This window comes from Pantherophis guttatus, chromosome 5, assembly GCF_059756535.1.
Source record: "Pantherophis guttatus breed Tessera chromosome 5, ASM5975653v1, whole genome shotgun sequence".
Classification (NCBI taxonomy): domain Eukaryota; kingdom Metazoa; phylum Chordata; class Lepidosauria; order Squamata; family Colubridae; genus Pantherophis; species Pantherophis guttatus.
The window spans coordinates 24,572,435-24,593,049 of record NC_142067.1 but is presented as its reverse complement, the minus strand read 5'-3'; the positions used below and the strand labels follow the sequence as shown (position 1 = coordinate 24,593,049).

Genomic DNA, 20,615 nt, shown 5'->3' with positions numbered 1-20,615 from the left:
GAGGCTAGTACCTGCTCTTCAGGATCTGGCCTTCTAAAGAGCAGTCAGGGTGATCTCTAGGACTGACCGGTTTGATCGCCTTGCAGTCCAAGGGACTTGCAGGAGTCTTCTCCAGCACCATTGTTCAAAGGACTCAATTCTTTGGCGCTCAGCTTTTCTTATGGTCCAACTTTCACAGCTATACATTGCAACTGGGAAAACCATAGCCTTGACTATATGCACTTTTGTTGGCAGGTTGATGTCTCTGCTTTTTAGAATGCTATCTAAATTTGCCATAGCTTTCCTTCCCACGAGCAAGCATCTTTTAATTTCTTGGCTGCAGTCCCCAGCCAGGGGGACTGATCTTGGAGCCCAGGAAAATAAAACCTGTCACTACCTCTATTTCTTCACCATCTATTTGCCAGGAATTGAGAGGGCCAGATGCCATGATCTTAGTTTTCTTAATATTGAGTTTCAAGTCAACTTTTGCACTCTCCTTCAACCGCATCAGGAGGCTCTTTAGTTCCTCATCGCTTTCTGCCATTAGAGTGATATCATCTGCATATCTGAGGTTGTTGATATTTCTCCCAGCAATCTTAATTCTAACTTTTGATTCATCTAGCCCCGCCTTTCTCATGATGTGCTCTGCATATAAGATGAAACTCAAATACTTTGGCCACCTAATGAGAAAGAAGGGCTCACTAGAGAAGAACCTAATGCTGGGAAAGATTGAGGGCAAAAGAAGAAGGGGACAACAGAGAATGAGGTGGCTGGATGGAGTCACTGAAGCAGTAGGCGTGATCTTAAATGAACTCCAGAGGATGGTAAAGGACAGAAGGGCCTGGAGGAGTATTGTCCATGGGGTCACGATGGGTCAGACACAACTTCACAATTAACAACAACAACCTGCTCTTATGATTGGTTATCACCAGATTCAGCTTCTGTCTTAAAATGGCATTAGTGACAAACAGGCTAGCATTACATGCAACAGTCTCCTAACAAAAACAAGTCCTGCTTGGGGTGAACAATTTTGAAGATGCTATTGAACACTCAGAAAAAGTCCCAATGCTTATTGAAAATGTTTATTGTTTAAAAGACATCAACCATCAGGAGCAAAGAAAAATTAACAGCAAATCTCTTGCTTTAAAATTGCAAAAAATTCTTCCGCAAAGATTTTCTAATCCAAGCAGTTTCATATTTTCCTGTTTCTGATTATATTTAGATGTGTGGCCTTCTCTAACTATAAATATGAGCCACTATAATGTTGGATATAGTCATATCTCCTTTTTTAAAAATCCAATTCATAAGACGTTTGGCAGTAAACAGAACAGGATGTTTGTAACATTTATTGTGCTTTTTTCACTGAGTTGCTGAGAAACTGCGTATCAAAACAAGTATTGTTTTACTTTCATTTAATATAGTTTATTTCAATCCTCACAGACACAGGTAGGAATGTTCTGATGAACAGAAAAAGCTGTAATGTGTAAGTATTATAATAAACCAAGTTTATGTTCAACCATCATATGAGGCTCTGCCATTAGTTCACTTTGTGCAGGATCTGGAAAAGAGATTTAGTAAAATGTTAATTTAAGACAATTGAAGGCATGTTTGGCAGAAAACGGGTCACTTATGCATTACACTTTTCTTCATTTAATCCATATTGAGCAAATTTAATTTTATTCAGGCCTGAATAAAATCTAGTATTTCTTTGTTATATAGCAAATAATTTCTTACAGTGTTTACATCCCACACAAATATTTCCTCTCTTCCCTGCAGACTCTACAAAATGTCTAAATGGATGGTTTCACATATGAAAAGGAATTCTGATAGATTGGACTGAAGACCTATTCTGATCCAGCATTTCCTGATAGTAAACTACTACAACATAGTAAACAACTACAATATAGTAAACTCAACTTAGAACAGTTCATTTAGTGACCATTCAAAGTTACAACAGCACTGAAAAAAGTGACATAACTGTTCTACAGTTACGAACTTTGCAGCATCCCCATGATCATGTGATCAAAACTCATGTTTGGCCACTGGTTCATATTTATGACTGTTGCTGTGTCCCAGGATCACATGATCACCTTTTGCAACCTTTTGACAAGCAAAATCAATGGGGAAGCCAGATTCACTTAACAACCAGGCTACTAACTTATCAACTGCAGTGATTCACTTAACAACTGTGGCAAGAAAGGTCGTAAAATGGGGCAAAATTCACTTAACAAATGTCTCACTGAACAACAGAAACGTTGGGCTCAATTGTGATCATAAGTTGAGGACTATCTGTAGATGCCTATTAAAATGTTTAAGAAGCCCAAGGGCAGGGGACAATAAGTATATCCTTAGGTTGTTTCTATTACTAGCCCTCAGCAATGTACAGCCATGCATGTAACTATGCCAACATGGGAATATGACCAAGTTCAGTCTTGTCTCCCTAGAACTTAAAACTTGTCCAAACTTCAGAAAGATCCTTACCGCCAAAAATATCTTCAAAACCAATGGAGTCATCATTGCCTTTTAAAATATCCAGTGCCAGATTAGAGCTGTGGAGGAAAGGCAGGCGCTGGATCTACAAAAGATTTTACAAGTTAGTCATCCATATTTACTAATGAGATATATTAAAGGAACAAGTGAAACAGTATCAAGTTGCTCACTCAGGCTGTACTTTTTGTATTCCACCTATTTAATGTTTGAAGCAGGATGTAAATGTAGCATGAAATATACTGAAAAAATACATTCTAAAAATATGAACTTTACCATTTTGCCACCGTACAGGAATACTGCAGTTAAACAGTATCTCCCCTCTTCTTCTGAGATGTCAGCAAGAAGAAATAATTGTTCTTCAAAATAATATTTCTGTCCTGGCCTCACATTACTTTTTGTCTGTGATTCTTCCATTTGAAAAATAAATTACTAAAGGGGCTGGAGGGAAGACACACAACTTTTCAGGCAATAGAGGTATCAGTGTTAATTAACACTATTTTACATTATACTTAATATCATAAAATGGCAAATTCTATGAAGGGGTAATTCCCCTAGGCAACATGTAATGCCTAGTAGGGTTCTCTAAAAAATTTGAAAAAATGGCTCTGCAAGGGGTAAGCAAAGCTTCCTTTAGAAGCCTCACACAATTCTGTGTGTACTTATCAAAAAGTAAATTTCAGTGCAGATACTGAGATTTATTCCAAATAAATCCAGAGCACTAATTTATATTCAGTTAATAATCCTGACAAAACACATATGTAGCTACCCATTCCCTTTTGGATAAAGCAAAGTTAGGCAAAACTCAGAGAAGGACTAAGAAATAATAAATTAAAAGAATATAGAAATGAGATATGAAGTTCAACTAAATCTAATTTATACTATGGATGCTCAAGTATACAGTCCCACAATTATAAATCATCATCTTGGGCCATGCCAAACTTATAGGTGCTCAACTTACATAACAGAGCCATATTTTCCATTATAAATCATGACAGCCATGATGGCATCTACATTACTGGACCTGATTTGATTTCTTTTTTTGTGGTGGTTGTTACCACCACAATTATTAAGGTAATTTATGTATTCCAATGGGTGTTTTGCTAGAAACCAATCACAAAAATAGCAAAAACCATTGTAAACAGCAATAGCACTTAGACTTATATACCGCTTTACAGTAGTATTACAGCCCCCTCTAAGCGGTTTACAGAGTTAGCATATTGCCCCCAACAATCTGGGTCCTCATTTTATCGACGTTGGAAGGATGGAAGGCTGAGTCAACCTTGAGTCAGTGAGAATCAAACTGCCAAACTGCTGGCAGCTGACAGTCAGCAGAAGTAGCCTGCAGTACTGCATTCTAACCACTGGGCCACCATAGCTCTTCAAATTGCAGTCATGTGACTGGAACACTGCAATCAGTCACAAAATGAGCTAGTTGCCAAGCACTCTAACTGCAGGCATGTGGCTGTGGGGAACTGTAGCCATCAGAACTTGGTCATAATTTTTTGGGAAGAGTGGGGCTGCCATAACTTTGAATGGTCACTAAGTGACCAAACTTAAGTCAAGGACCATCTGTACTATGGAAGCCCTAAACAAGTACCCTGAGGTTCTGGATAGAGCAAAACAAGTTCATATACAATCCTACCAAAATTAACTTTTTTGCCCAATTAACATTTGAACATTTTTGAACATGAACATTTTTGCCCATTATTTGGGGAATCCAAAAATACCAGTTTGCAAGTTACTCTGGTTAAGTATAAGTCGCCCTGTTAATAGCTAACTTAAATAAATAAAGTTTTTTGCTTTATGCCTTTCTCCCGTTTTAATTTGGTGTCATGCTATTAATTGTTCAACATTTTTTCAAACTGGGATAGATAATAATTAGTAGCAATTTTAATTCTGTAAATTTTAATTTGTGTTTTAAATTTTTATAAAAAAAACTATAATCTGGAGAATTATTTTGTTGAAAATAAGCATACCTGTTTCACTGCTTTGAATTCCATTTGCAACTTTAATGGCGCATGTAGTCCTTGAATATTTCTCAGAGTCGAAAAATTCATTTTATCTTGAGTTAAGGAAAACTACCAAAAGAAATGGTAAAAACATTATTTTACATTCTAGGCAGTCAGATGTGAATTAACTTAGTAAAAACTATGCACATAGAGACTGCTAATATTCACTTTTTTCTCACTGTACAGAAAAAGAAAATCTCCTGTCCAGAATAAGAAAGTTCAATAGGCATGTTGTCGCCTATTGGCCGCCGGCCCCTCCAGCAGCTGAATCAGAGGAGAAGGAGGCATGGGAGTCAGGATCAGCATCAGGGCAACTTGGGAGCTCTGAGGGGGAAGCAGGAATAGAGCTTCAGAGAGGGAGAGGGAGAGGTGGAGCTTGAGCCGTCCGTCAGCCCTCAGATGGAGTGTCAACAGGCCCCTGGAGGTGGTTGATGAAGAAGAAGAGGAACAGCTGGGTCCAGTGCCTGACTCATGGCTGCACAGAAGGCAGAGAAGGGGAGAGCAGTGGAAAGCCATGGGCCGATCCTGGGGAAGGAAGAGCCATGGCTGCTAACAAGGCCCTACCCTAGCTCTGGGGATAAAAGGCAAGAGGCGGAGATGAATAGGTGTGGCAGACAACTATTCATCTTCCGGCTGGATGGACTTTTTAGGCTGTGAGATAAACTTTTTGCTGGGGCTGCTGGCATTCCTAACAAAGGAATCTTTTGAGTTCACATCAAAGGGTTTGTCGTGTTTGGGGGCTAGGTCAGAACAAAACATTCCTTTCCATTAACATACAGCTTTGCTGTTTTACACCAACTGAATTCATGTGAACCGCATGTAATGAACAGATGAATGATCCAAATCCTACACAAATCACCCACCACCAATATATTTGGCATTGCCCTCTTAACTTTGACTATTTTGAGAAGGGAAAAGAGATGACTTTGCCCAAGTTTTATAAGAATCTGGGCAATTTATCTTACTAGTCTATTTCATCAAATTTGTACAAATTGGAGTATATTATATAATTATAGATAAATTTCTATCACATAAAGCTTCAGACTTACCGTATTTTTCGGAGTATAAGACACACTTTTTTCACCCCTAAAAGAGGGTGAAAATTTGGGTGCGTCATATACACCGAATGTAGCCCCGCCTACCCGCCGGCCCCCACCCTTCGGCCTCAGCACGTCCTCTCAGAGAGCCTCTCAAACAGCCTCCAAAAGAGGTCACCTTTGCAGCCTCCAAAAGCTCTGTTTGCAAAAGAGCTCCTCTTTGCAAAGGCAGCCTCTCAAATGGAGCTTTCGGATGCTGCTGCCTTGTCGGACCGGTTCCGTGCTTCCCCAGCTGTACTCACTAGAACGCCCTGCAATGATCAGCTGCATTTTTGAAGCTGCATATCTGCCCCAATGAGGCACGTGCTCACAATCAGCGAACCTGTTGCTAAAGTTCACCCCGGGAACAGCTGACTGGGGATATTCCTGGAGTCTGATTCATCCACCAATCAGCTGCTCGAATCAGGCTAATGTGCTGAAGCTGACCAGGCTGTTTGCTAAGGACGCTAGCCAGATGAATACCGATGGATGTTGGTAGGCAGAGGCGGAACTTTTTTCCCCCTTATTTTCCTCCCCCAAAACTAAGGTGTGTCTTATACTCTGGAGTGTTTTATTATCCATTTAGTCTTCTCTAAGGTGATATGATTGACAACAGGAATTTTATGTTCCAATGGAATTTTCAACTTCACTCATAAAGAACCCTACCAAGGTGTTCTTGTACTCTGCTACCATTTTTGCAGCTTGTACTAATTATTCAAAAGTATCTATTCTGTAAATTATTGGTTGTTTAGAACGTCTCAGCTTTAGTTCAGGCACCCGAGAAATACATTTTGCTATGGACAGGTTTTTCATATCTATAACTACATCTATACCTATCTATAATATTCCCTTCTACTTACGTTCTTCTCGGAAAGTTCCAAAGGATGAACAGGAAAAAGTTCACTCTTCACATGTGGAAAGCTACAAACACAAGTAAACAAAGATACCACATAAAATCTTATGTCAAAGTCTTGTGAATGAAGGCAAATATACATGTCAGTCTTGGTTTCCTTCACCAACTTTAGAAGCCATTCCAAATACAGACTTTGAATTCTAAAAGCCTGAAAATCTGACAGAAACAACAATTATTTTAATAATTTTTTTTTCATTTTTACCACTGTAATGTTCACTATATAGTATATCTCCCTTAGCACATTTATATACTACTGAAAACATTTTAATTGTATTCCAGGAATTTACCAGTGGCCTTGAATTGTATCAACTGTGAGATAAATAGTTCTTGTATACAGGTAATCCTTGATTTAAAACCATTTGTTTAGCAAAAAGAAGTGACTTATGAGGTGTTCTCACACTTACAACCATCGCAGCATCTCCATGGTCACATGAGCAAAATATGGGTGCTTGGCAACTGGCAGGTATTTATGATGGTTGCAATGTCCCAGGGTCATTTGATTGCCATTTACAACTGTTCTTTGCCAGCTTCCAACAAAGTCAATAGAGGAGGCTGGATTTGCTTAACAATCATATGATTCATTTAACAACTTCACTGATTTCCTTTAACTGTGGCAAAAAAAGGTTGTAAAATCGGGCACAACTTGCTTAACAACCATTTAACAACAATGCTTAGCAACAGAAATTCTGGTCCCAATTCTACTTATACGTCAAGCACCACTTGGCTTTTTTTTTTTTTATTTGATTTATATGCCGCCCTTCTCCGGAGACTCAGGGTGGCTTACAATGCGCTAAGCAATAGCCTTCATACTTTTGTATACTTTATACAAAGTCAGCTTATTGCCCCCACAACTGGGTCCTCAATTTACCTACCTTAGAAAGGAGGGTAGGCTGAGTCAACCTTAGCCTGGCGAGATTCGAACCTGCAGTAATTGCAGGCAGCTGGTCTTAATAACAGGGTGCTTTAGACCACTGTACTACCAAGGCTCAGACATCAAGCTGATGGGAATTTTTTCCCTTAACCAACTAGTTTGGTGTAGTGGTTAAGGCATCAGGTTAGAAACCAGGAGACAATAGGTTCTTGTCCCATCTTAAGCACAAAGACATCTGGGTGACTTTGAGCTACTCACTTTCTCTCAGCCCTAGGAAGCTGGCAAAGGCAAGCCAGTTCTGAAAACCTTGCCAAGAAAACTATACGGACACGACTGAAGGTATTTTTTTTTCCCCATGACTGATAACATTTAAGATTTCAGCCTTATTTTGCTTACTCTTAACTGACCCTCTCTATCAGTTATCAGGATATTCTGTTAGCACTATGGTGTATCTATCGTGAGAGAAAAATGAGACGAGTAGATAATATTCGTGAAAACTAGGCTGACCACTCCAGAGTTCTGTGTGACATGCAGTTGCAGTACTATATGAACCCAGCCAATGTTATTTTATAAAATATATCTTAGCATGGTGTGTGACTCCAAATATTCAGTAGCCTAGTCTTATTTTACTTATTTTACCATTAAATTGGTATCAACCCTTTGCAGCTACATATTTTCGACAATGATTTGGTTACTCATAGATAAAAGAATTCCAAAGAGACAGTGCTACAGAACTAGTAAGACAAAATGAGATTTATATTTGTAGAGTCATACAAATCTTTTTGTTACCAGTCTGGTAACCAAAGGGGTCAGCTTCAAAATCTTCATTCACAGGAGAAGTCTCGCTCATTTCCAGCATGTAGAACTACACACACTTGCACAGACCCCTTATTCCAGACATCAAGCTGGGAAATGGCAACTACCTACTACTAATAAAAAGAACTTTTCACCTGATTCAAGAAAATGAATTGGTTCCATTACCTAAAGTTGGAAGCATTCTGGGGAATGTCTTAGGGCTATAATTCTGTAGAAATAATCTATATATTAAGCATTTATTTATTAGAACTGGATAACTGGATTTAAATTCTAAAAGTTATTAAATATTTTACTGTAAGAATAAGGTAAAGTGATATTTGGAAAAGGGAAATATCCAGCCACAAGTGACAAATGGACTCCATTCCTTTGAAAGTTAAAGGTGGTTTGCTAACTTGATCTTGAACATGTCTATTAAGGAGTAGAAGTTATAGTTATACTAAATGACTGAAGATCTGGCATATCCAAATAGATTTAAATTTCAGTTTATTACAAGCAAAGATCAGCCCCCAAATAAGATGCTAGTCTAGAAATTGACTAGAACTTGGAAATAAACTATTTTCCACACTATTTTTCACAAAAATACACAAAGGTCAGGCAGAAGCATTTGATCATTATGATTTGATCTGATTACACAGGAAAGTCACCCTAATATTTCTATAAACCTCTGGTACTTACCCTCTGTGTATCACATCATGACTTTCAAATGTTCCACTAGCTGAAAAATCAGGCACTGAAATGCAGTCCTTCAGCTGAGATCCAAGCCCTCTGGTATTCTTAAACAGAAGAAAGCTATTATTGTAGACAGGCAACATTGTTCATTTAAATTCTGTGCAACTGAGACTTCAAACTTTACAATAATTGCTTGTTAAATACAGGTAGTCCTTGACTTGCAACCATTCATTTAGCGACCATTCAATATTACAATGGCACTGAAGAAAGTGATATGACCATTTTTCACACTTACCACCTTTGCAGCATCCCCTAGGGTCATGTGATCAAAATTTGGATGCTTGGAAACTGGTTCATATTTATGACTGTTGCATTATCCCGGGTCATGAGATCACCTTTTGCAAACTTCCGACAAGCAAATTCAACGAGAAAGCCAATTTCACTTAACAACCATATTACTAACTTAACTGCAGTGATTTCCTTAACACCTGTGGCAAGAAAGATCATAAAATGGGGCAAAATTCTTAACTGTGTCACTTAGTACCAGAAATTTTGGGGCCAACTGTGGTCACAAGTGGAGGACTACTTATAGATGACAGCATTCAGAGTTAGGGTTAATGCAAAACATTTTTAAATCATTTTTTTCCTGTTTACTACACTTTTAACACAGAAGCATATTATCTTGTAGTAAATCTGGGCTGTATCACTAATGCTCTAACAGTTTTGATCTATTCTGTCCTGTCAAAGTAGCAAATGAAGTTAAAGCTTACTTTATAAATTGTTTGGACTTAATAGTTTATATTAGATGCTTTGATAATTAATTTACACCCAGTGCAACTCATCACATAACTAGCTGTTCTCTGACTTGCTAAATCAATTACTTTGGTATGAAGCCTGTTCTTAAACAGTTCTTGAGACTACAATTTCTATAACAATTAATATGTGACAAGGCTTATTGGAATTACTAAAATCTTTTTATAAAACAATACAGAAACATTTTTATATTTTTATCCATATATATACTTGGTCAACTCAACACAGCAAACATAGTACTCCATACAACAATACAATTTAAACCTTTGTTCCTGCAATCTGAGTAAACATACTTCTATCAAACTGTAAAAATCAAAGAAAGTTGACCAAGGGACTTGCCAAATGGCAACAATTCTTTCTACGTTTAAAGTATCTCTAAACATTCTCACTTCTAGGAAGATGAAAGGAGTACAGAAACCATAAATTTGGGTTAGTTACTAAAATGTTTTAGCGAGAAAAATTATATTTGTACTTCTAGCAGCCAAGTACTATATCTATCTGATATAGTAAACAACGGAGAGGGAGGAGGGAAAGAGAAAGAAAGAGAGGGGGAGTTGAAAAATCAGGGATATGGAAAATTGTTTATTTACAACAAAAATCCATTATAAAACGAGCAAAGTATATAAAGAGGGAAAACACTTACCATAAATTGTAGAAATAAGGTCTGTGATCAAGCTAAAGAACAAGACTCCCCAATGCTTTACCTATTTAGTGACAGCCCCCCCCCCACTAAAATATATTAAATATTCCCAAAAGGTTGTACATAATTCTAAGTAGTTGTTCACTATAAACAATACAATGAAATAAAATTAAGACCATATGACAAGCAGTCATGGAATATAGAACAGACTAATTTATGAACTGAGACACAAGCTGATGCTATTACTATGAAGCCAAGATTCCCACAAGTATTAGCAACACTTGTTTCCTTTCCCACCATCAGCTTCTCTTGTTTATTTTAACTGCACATTTGTGTCTCTTTCAACCAGTCTGCATGGGTTATTGCACCACATAATCCTGACATGAATCTCCAGGCATTTCCTTTGCCCAAACACACACCTCTATTTTACAAATATTTAGAGTGTATAAATTTAAAATGAGCGGACTTATTAAAGCACAAGGCCCGAAACTGGATAGATTAAGTAAATAAGAGGCTGAACTGCAGGAAATCCTTCCAACAATGACACTGAAACTAATGTGCTATTGCTTCCCTGTGGAAGTGAAATATTTGCAAAGTAAATCCTGCAAAAATCTTGCCAGCAGTCAGCGATCCAGCAAAAGTAACCAAGAAGGGTCTGGTCCCAGGGCAAAGTGAATGGTTGCCATTGTTCAAAAGCTGCATTTCCATTAACACTAAGAGTGATGCTACCATATTTAATAAGTAAAATGTCTTTTTATACATGGCTGCTTAGAAATCAATCATCTCCACAATTTCTAGCCATTGCTAGACTTTTTTTTTTAAATCAAGTATTCATTTCATTTTTATGTTTAGTTGTCCATTCCATGTGATGATTGTACCAGTATTTATTTTTTCCCCATAAATACTTTAAGTGTTTATGTGTTGGATCTTGCCACCATAGTTTTAATATTTGCGCATAAGATACTATTTCTTAATTGTGGTGTTTACATTTATTTGAAACCATGCTTTTTAGCAAAATCCATGTAAAATTACAAATATCCACTTTAGTTCAATACATCCCCTCTAATACTAACAACACTATTTGTCAACATATGCTTTTGTATCTTTCTTATAGCCATTGCAAATAATGGAACTTGTTATACGTCCCCCTGTATCAGTCAACATAAAATATTTTTTTTCTTTTAGACTGATTCAGCAGGATTAACGAAGTCAGAAGAACCAATATTTGCATACAGATGTTATTTTCTAATTCATATCCAGCCTTTTCTCCAGCACCAAACATTCCCTCTTCTAATTTTATCCCATAGCCATAATCTGTGAGGTAAAGTGAGCTGAAATAGAATGGCTGACCTAAAGTAACATGAACTTCCAAAGATGAGTGTCTACTTGAACTTGGGTTTTCCCAATCTTAGTTTAATATTTTTGTAGGATTATCATTTTTCCATCGGTGGTTTTTCAAGCATGCATGCAGTCATATTTCTGGGCTACAGAATGCATTTGAAATGGAAAGCAGGCTTAGATGTAAAGCCTGCAACCAAATCTACTGTCTTAATCCAATTAGTGAATTATTACATGGTGAAGTCCATGTAAAATTTTTGTCAAACTCAAAACATGTCAAATTTTTTGACAAAAGATCAGCTTCCCTAAAGCAGTATAGAAGAAAAGCAAACTGACAAGTAACACAGCCCCCCCCCCCTTTTTTTTTAAAGGAAGCATTAAAAGGAAGGATTGTTATGTGTGTTGGACCTGGTCTTTGGGTGTTAAGTGAATTTCGTTGTATGGGTATACTGTGTATACACATATAATGACAATAAAGTTGTTGTTATTCGGCTGCAGTTGCACCAGTATAGCAACAAATTAAAAAGCGAAACATCCCTTATAAATCTTTAAATGTGAATACGTAGTAATGCCATTACCAGCCACCCCGAACCGCGCCTAAAGCCTGAATAAATTGCTGAAATAAATAAAATATTAAATCGTGATCCTTTACCCACCAATATCCTGCAGAAATCTAGACTTTCTTGCTAGTTAATAAAGGAAAGAGATGCAGAATCCACAAAATTGGGGGGGGGGGGAAATCCACCTGACAATGTAGCCGCCCATCTGGACTCTCAGAACCAAGATACCACCAGGCCTCCTTCTGATAATGCAGAACCCCGTCGGGGAAGCCAGGGATAAGCCAGCATTGAACATTAACCACACATTAGCCCAGAGGTCTTCAAACTTGGGCGCTTTAAGACTTGTGGACTTCAAGTCCCAGAATTCTCCAGCCAGCTATGCTATGCTATGCTATAGAGCAGGGATGGGCAATTATGGCCCCTTTACGACTTGTGGACTTCATTTCCCAGAATTCCTGAGATAAACATGCTGGCACAGGAATTCTGGGAAATAAAGTCCACAAGTCGTAAACGGGCCATAATTGCCCATCCCTGCTCTATAGCTATGCTGGCTGGAGAATTCTGGGAGTTGAAGTCCACAAGTCTTAAAGCGCCCAAGTTTGAAGACCTCTGCATTAGCCACACACACACACACACACACACACACTGCCTAAAATCCCGGTTCTGTCCGGCAATCGCTCCACAGCACGCGAGAGCAACGCTCCTCGGCTCATCGCGGCGGAACTTCCCACATCTCCCTTTCTCCGCGCTTCGTGTCCCCCCACCCCCTTTCGCCCAGCCACCCAGCCACCCCCCACCGCGCGTTCTTCGCCTCCCTTCAACCCCGCGACGACCCTCTCACCATCTTTGCACAGTCACCGGCGGCTACTTCCTTCCGCGGGCTCCAGGTGACGAGAGCGTGCGGTGACGTCAAATACGCCCGCCCCGACGTGTACGAAATTCTCGCGCGACGGGAGAAGAAAGTACGGTTGAGAAATGAGCTCGGCGCGCGGGAGGGGGCGGGGCTTGGAAAGCTCCTCTACCCGCCAATAGGAGGCGGCCGTTTGCGGAGAGAAAATTGTTTTCTAGCGTACTGTGCTGCGTTTATTCTTCTCCCTTTGTTGACGGAGTGGGAGGGTTAAGCGTCTCGACTTCACAAATTATTGGTTATTATTAGCTGGTTTCTATTTCTGACAGTCCTGCTGGGATATTTTCTCACAGGGAGGTCAAAATAAAAGTGGGGAGGAAAAAGAGTTGCATTATCTTATTTATTTTTTTAATGTTACGGCGTGCAAAATATAGGCGACCCAAGCACAATCAGTCAACGTTTCTTGAACTCTTCTAAGACGGCTATTAAATGCTTGGTTTTATAATAGTTATGAGAACTACTGGCCATCTATTATTCGTGGCCGCCATCTGTTCCATGACTAAAAAGCTCTTATTGTTGTGAAATGTTTCCTGACATTAACCCAAAATCTTCCTTATAGTTTAAATCCATTGTTTCTTAAGCTATATTTTGCAGCAACTCTAAAAGAAGTCTCTTTCACGTTCAACAATTCGGTCCTTCGGATATCCTGCAGTTTTCTCTTTCCCAGCTTAAACATTTAGGCAACTGTTTCTCATACCTTTCTTACTTCAGTGCCTTCCTTTACTATCATTGGTGGTTCTTTGGATATTCTCCAGGCTTGTCATTGTCCTTCCAGCAACATTTCTTTTCTGAACTATGAAAAGGTTAATATATTTACATCCAATACTTTGTCAAAATTAGCACGTGAATGGATGGTTTTATTGATATACAATACAATATGGTCTAGTCCTTCGTGTGAGAGATATTTCTGAAGTTATCTTCAAAAGGGCCACCACTGTAAAAAGTGAAGCCTCATTTCCTTGAGGTTTCATTATCTAAACTAATCCAAAAGGAGAAATAGCAGAGGTAGAACAGCATAGAAGGAGCTTGAAACCAGTCTTGACTTCACTCATCAGTGCCCTTTTTTGAAGAATAGCAGGTAAAAAAACAAAAGAAAATGCCCCATTTATAATGGGAGTGTAGTGCTGGAGCATAATAAAATAATGAGTGAATAATTTATTGCCTTATCTTACAGCTATTAATTTAGTGGTAGTCCTTGACTTACAACCATTTGTTCAGTGACCATTCAGAGTTACAATGGCACTGGAAAAAGTGACTTAGGAGTGATTTTCAGCCTTGGCCATACGATCAAAATTTGAATGCTTGGCATTAGATTCAGATTTATGATGGTTCCAGAATCCTGGGGTCGTGTGATCACCTTTTGCAACCTGCTAACAAAGTCAATGGGGAAGCCAGATTCACTTAACAACCGAGTTACTAACTTGTCAACTGCAGTGATTCACTTAACAACTGTGGCAAGAAAGGTTGTAAAATGGGGCAAAACTTAACAATTGTCATTCTTAGCAACAGAATTACGGGCTCAATTGTTGTCATAAATCGAGGATTACCTGTAGATACCTACTAATCAAATGACAAGGGTTTTTTTTATTGGTAGGTATGGGCATTAGTATGGGCATCAGTATCATCTTTTAGCAAAATATTTTTAGTGCATCAGCTGTTATGCTTCTGTTCCTTGCTCAAAGACAGCCTCTAATAACAGAATTTTGTTCTGTTGTTTTGCTTAGCATGATCTGCATGCCATCATACCTTAAAATACTTAGTCATATTATAAGAAAGGTTGATCTTTGCCAAATAGTATAGTAGAACAACTTAATACCTGATATTTGAGTGTATTTTTTCTACATACTTATATTTTGCAAAACAAATATTAGCTTAATTAATGTAAGGGATTTTTTATTAAAAAGTATGGAATGTTCTTAAGTTTCTGCTTAGCTAATTTCCTAGAAAAAAAGTAAATCTTTCATGTTTCTCTCTTATATTTGTGTTTGTTGATCAGGATGTGAATCATTTACATTTCAAAGTTGTCCTTGTAGATGTAGGATATAGACACGACACCCTCATTACACGTACATAATTGACATATGTTTAGGCTATATAACAAAAGAATGTATTGTTGCACTAATAATTTGGTTTCCCTTAAAAGCAGACTTCCATAAAAGGGTAGCATGCTAAATATAAATAGTGAGAAAGTTTTGCCAACAGGTTTGTTCCCCTTCCCCCCACCCTCCTGGGTTTGCCTTTCTTTTAATTAATCTTTGAAGTTTATAAGGTAGGCGATAATCTTCTCCAAGTTAACAAAGTAAATCTAACCGAGCTCAAAGTTCTTACCTCAGAATGTTTATTTGTTTGTTTATGAATGTTTATTCATTCATTCATTAGCTTTATCTCCTGCGTTTCTTCCAGTAGCTAATTTAAGCAGTATATATAACCCTTCCATTAAAAAATGCAGAATGATATTAATCTATACAACTTTAACTCAGAAAAGTTAAAATAGTTTGGACCACCTACTTTTAGCAAATAAGACTGAATTAGCATTAGTTATGTAAACTTGTATTGAATCAGACCTGGTCCACTCTTTCAGTTCATTCTGTTTAAAAAAACACACTCCTATGGTATTGGATATATTCTGTTGCGAATGACTTGAATCATATGCTAGTCTTCTGGTAGCTGGCACCTATTTATGTATTTATTCAATTTGTATGGCCACCCATTTAATCTAATTTGGGGAAGGGGAGCAGGCTGGTCTACCCCTCGGCATCCCTGCAGGAAGCAGGCACCATTTTCGGAGTGGCCACCATGAATTGTGTTGATTCAAAAAATGGCACCCACTTCCAAGATGGAGCCACACAGCCTTCAGGGATACCAACAAGTGAAGTGGCCCACTCTCCTTGCTCAATGTGATCCCCAGAGTTTCAGAACATGCATTGGTGAAGGAGAGCAGAACGCTCCACCCCTTGGCATCCCTAGAATGAGGGGCTCCACCCAGGAAACAGCACTATTTTTTGGAGAGGCTGCAATGAATTGTGGCTGCTCCAAAAATGGTGCCAACTTCTGGAATGGCCTTCAGGTGTGCCAAGATTGGGAGTGACCTGCTCACCTTCCCCAACATAAAGCTTCAGATATCTACAGAAGATAAGTGTGCAGCAGTCAATGATAGGAGGTGGGGAGGGGGAGGGGGAGGGCAAGAGACCTAATGGGGTGGGGAGCAGACCCAAGGCCTACAGGGACCCTAAGGGACAGGAAGTGGAATGTGGATTGCCCCAGGTCTCCCACTTAACAACCGCATTGGGGAAAGCAGGGATAGGGGTTCTTAAGCGAAGCAATCATGGGTGCCTCGCTTAACGACTATCACTTCTTGCAACTATAATATACAGGCTTCATTAGAGTCCTAAGTCAAGGAGTGCTCATGTGAGTAAAATATGTATATTTTTGAAACTTTTACAATAGTTTCCAGTAATAAAAAATAGATACACTTGTGTCTTTTAACTTTTATTTATCCTATTCCTTATGTTCATAAAAACAATAGTGTCAGCCAAGGAAAATTCTCCAGAACTGATAATAGTCAATGTACATAGTTAATTATGAAGATGGTAACTTTCAAAATTTATGATTTGTTTTAAGCAAGTAGGTTATGCTTCTCTGCATGAAAATACATAAATTCAAGCATGGACATTGATTTCAATAAGTGTATAATTCTATTTGGTAATTTATATTGTGTTGACCAATCCATGGTAAGTAGCTTTAAGTTTTCAGTCTTGGAATAGACAAAATTGAGGACAAAAAAAGATACTTTTCAAAAAGATGTAATAGAACTTTAATAGTACAAGCGGTAATGGAAGTATTAACTTACTTTTGCAATGTCAGTAAACAACCTGTTATATATATATATATATAAACTTCTATAGAAAAAATAATAATTCTGTTTGGGAAAATTTCAACTACTAAGAGAACTTTGTCAAGAGTGATTCATGAGCTTGTTTAAGTGAATGTCTTAATAAATGTATTAGAAATAAATATACATACTTGAATAATATTTACATTATATAAGTATATATAGAATTGTAACTGATAGCTGTTATAACAGTATATTGTACTTTGTTTTTTTCTTCCTCCTGTTTTTTTCAGCAGTTTTTATGCATTATTTTCTTCAAGACTGTATGTATTTGCATAGTAATTTTCTTTGTGTTTTGTTCTTTTTCTAAAAAAAATAAATTAAAAAAGTGAAAGTCTTTATTAGCATTCATGAAATAAAATAAACACTTGTTCTTTGATCCCTAACCAACCCTTTCTTGTTAATCTGTGCTAGACTTTTATGTTTCAGGGCTGATTGTAGATCTAGTTATTTGAAAAGTGATTTTGTTTTAAATTATTTAGCTTTTTCTGCATATTAGATAAACACAGGCATGTTTTGCTAAAGATTAAAAATAATTTTCACACAACACTGCAAAACGTAGCAAAGATAATAATGTGTAGGCGTCAGTGTGTTCCAAAACAAAACTCTCTGGGGGCCTCTTTTAACACACTGCTACGTTAAAATCGTGTTCTGAATGCCTCAGGAAACCCCTACTTGAACCCACCCTTTCCTGAAACTGGTGAAAGTATTTTTAAAAATATTGTAGTGAAAAAAGTTGCTGCTAACTTTGCCAGACCAGATTGCTTTGTTTGGTTGCTGTTACCAGTTATTTCAGTTTGCATCCAACATATTGATAATGCTACTGTTTTTAAAAATAACTTTCAATGTAAAAATAAAACAGTCTAGTGGGTGAGGAAGACAGAAATTCTGTTAAGATCAACCTGGATGTTAAAGTAAAATAAAACTGTTAGTTTTAATTTTTCTAAGACTTTCCTAAGACGAGGTGTTTAAAAAGAAAGAGATAGGAAAACCTGATATTGTGGCCATTATGGAATCAGTCCCAAACAAGATGTTATAAACTAACTTTATTTATTTACGTTTGGTACCTCAGTTGTTAAGATTACTATAAACCTGAAACAAAAAGTTTACATCTATCGTATAATACCTCACCCCGCAACTATTTGCTTACTTATCTCAGAATCCTGTTATTTTTGTCTTTTTGAGGTATGGCAATGTTGTGTATTATATTTACTGCTATATTGCCTTTACTTAATCAAAATATCCTTTCAATTCAATTATAGTGAAAGATTGCCAATACAAGTAGAATTTTTGTATGTAACACAAATTCACACAAATAGATCTCAGCACATCGTAGAGAAGCAGAAACATACAAGATATCTATTGTATTACAGTGAAAGCAAAATATTTGGGGTGTCATATTTGCAAACGATCACTAGAGGTTGCTCCATAGCTAAATACTCTACACCTTTGGCAGGGTTGTAAACGTCTACCTGATAATAACTGTTTCCTCAACATATACATAGAAGGTGTCCTGTTTCAGGTATATTTGCCAGCTGATAATAGAAATTTAGTGAGAGCTGAGAAGATGAAAGACAGAGGGGGAATGGAATGTATATCAAAACAGTCTCTTGGAATAAAAGCTTGCCTGGGTAGTCTGCTTCCAACAGGAATGCACAGAAGCAAAGACAAAATCCAATCCAAAATTCAGCGAGCCAAGATTCATTAGCCAATCCAAGGGTTGGAAGTTCAAAATTTTCCAAATGAGCAAAATACACAGGAACAACACACCAGAATAGGCAGTCAGATTGCTGTTTCTAACAGAGAAACATGGATCAGGATTACCACTTAAATCAGGCTGCAGCCAGCTCTCTTTAATTAAGAGAGTTATTTCCTTGCTTGGCAAGGAGCCCTGGGTCTGGGAGCTTGGAAGCTGTATGTCATCATCTGACTGCTCCAGTTTTTCTCATGGTACCTTTGTCAGGGGATTCCTGTCTTGGTGTCCCCTGAGGCTCCTGTTCCAATGGTTCAACCGGAGCAATTTCTTCAGAGTCAGTATCAGAGTCTGAGTCCTCGACCATTAGAGAAGGTAGATACAAAGGATTTTGGTTTGTTTGCTTTTATAAATGTTATTAATTTTCATTATAAGATAAAAATACAGGGGGGAAAAACCCAAAAGTTAGGAACTAAGAGAGAAAGAAAAGTACAAAAGAGTAAAACACTTTTTTCTAACTTTTTTCAGTGCAGAAAATTCAGAAACAAAAAACAACCTCAACCTTTTGCTTTACATTTCATAACATTTAAAGTCATTTCTATAACAAAATTGTTCTAATGATCAAAACCTAAAGGTTTGATTCTTTTTTCAGTTTCAGACAAAAAGTCCAGAAGCGGTTTCCAAATATAAACAAACTAGATATTCTCCAAGTAGAAACAACTATATTCTCTTTAATAAAAAAAGTAGTTTTGCTATTTCCACTGTCACATTTACTATCTACTCTTCCATTTTGAAAATTAGTGCATCTTTCCATCTTTCTGCATATAAGATTCTTGATGCTGTCAACAAATATAATAAGTTCCCATTTTTCTTTCAAGTTTTTTTGTCCATCAAACGTAAAAAGGAAAACTGGTTTCAATTTTATATTTATTTTAAGAGACTAATGAATTAGATTACAAATCAATGTTCCAGGTGGCATCTGACTACAAAAAAATGAAGTAGAGCAATTATTTCCTGTGATTTGGAATTAAATTCCATTTAATATACCCTAAAATTACATTTGCCTTATTTGCAACTGTATCAAAATATTTGCTCTTTAGTATGCAATCAATTATTCAGAGTTCTTTTACAAGTATTATGAGTATTATAAGCCAGGTATTGCTCATCTCACGTTTGCACATCTAATATTTTATTCCTAAATGCATGTATTTATTAAATTTCATTCTGTTACTTGCAGTCCATTATGTGTTCTGTCAAGATAGTTTTTAATTTTATTTCCATCCTATAGAGCAGGGGTATCAAACTCAAGGCCCAGGGGTCGGATCCGGCTCACGGATGCTTAGATCTGGCATGTGGGGCCGTCCTGGAAACAGCAAAGGACCAGCCCGTGGTGCCTCTGCCAGTGAAAACGGAGTTCGGGATGGGCCCTCCCGCCTCCCGCCTCCCGAGCTCCGTTTTCACTGGCAGAGGGTTGCCGAAGGCTGTTGCAGGTAACAATGGAGCTCAGGAGCCCATTTTCTTTGGCAGAGCACTCAGGCCACCACAGGCATGAATGATGTCAAGCTGGCCATGCCCACCCCTGCCCCCCGAGCTCAAACACAACCCTGATGTGACCCTCAATAAAATTGAGTTTGACACCCCTGCTATAGAGTATTAGTCAACCCACCAAATTGTACTATATACCATCTGTAAATTTTATAAGCATTCTATTTCTTCTTCCAAATCATTAATAAAAATACTAAAAAAAGTTTTAGGACTGATCCTTGTGGTACTCTGTGATATAAGATTTCAATTTAATTAGGAGCCATAGATAAGCACTATGGAGCTTGTCTATAGGAGCACTAGGAGTATAGATAAGTACTATTTTCAAGCCAAATGAAATCAACATTCTATAAAGTTACGTGATCATAAAATCAGATAATAAATCTTTATTATGATCATAAACCATC

The 20,615-nt window shown here is 37.6% G+C and overlaps 1 protein-coding gene across 1 annotated transcript; it reads right to left on the bottom strand.

Annotated features, from left to right (window-relative positions):
• Positions 1–1,045: 1,045 nt before the first annotated feature.
• On the bottom strand, positions 1,046–13,328 carry POMP (proteasome maturation protein). Its single transcript, XM_034410818.2, has 6 exons — positions 13,016–13,328; positions 8,830–8,927; positions 6,415–6,475; positions 4,446–4,547; positions 2,461–2,554; positions 1,046–1,537 (listed from the first exon to the last, which is right to left on the bottom strand). Exons 1-6 carry the CDS (start codon positions 13,016–13,018, stop codon positions 1,470–1,472), a joined length of 426 nt encoding a protein of 141 aa, XP_034266709.1. The 5' UTR covers positions 13,019–13,328; the 3' UTR covers positions 1,046–1,469.
• Between the last annotated feature and the right edge of the window lie 7,287 nt (positions 13,329–20,615).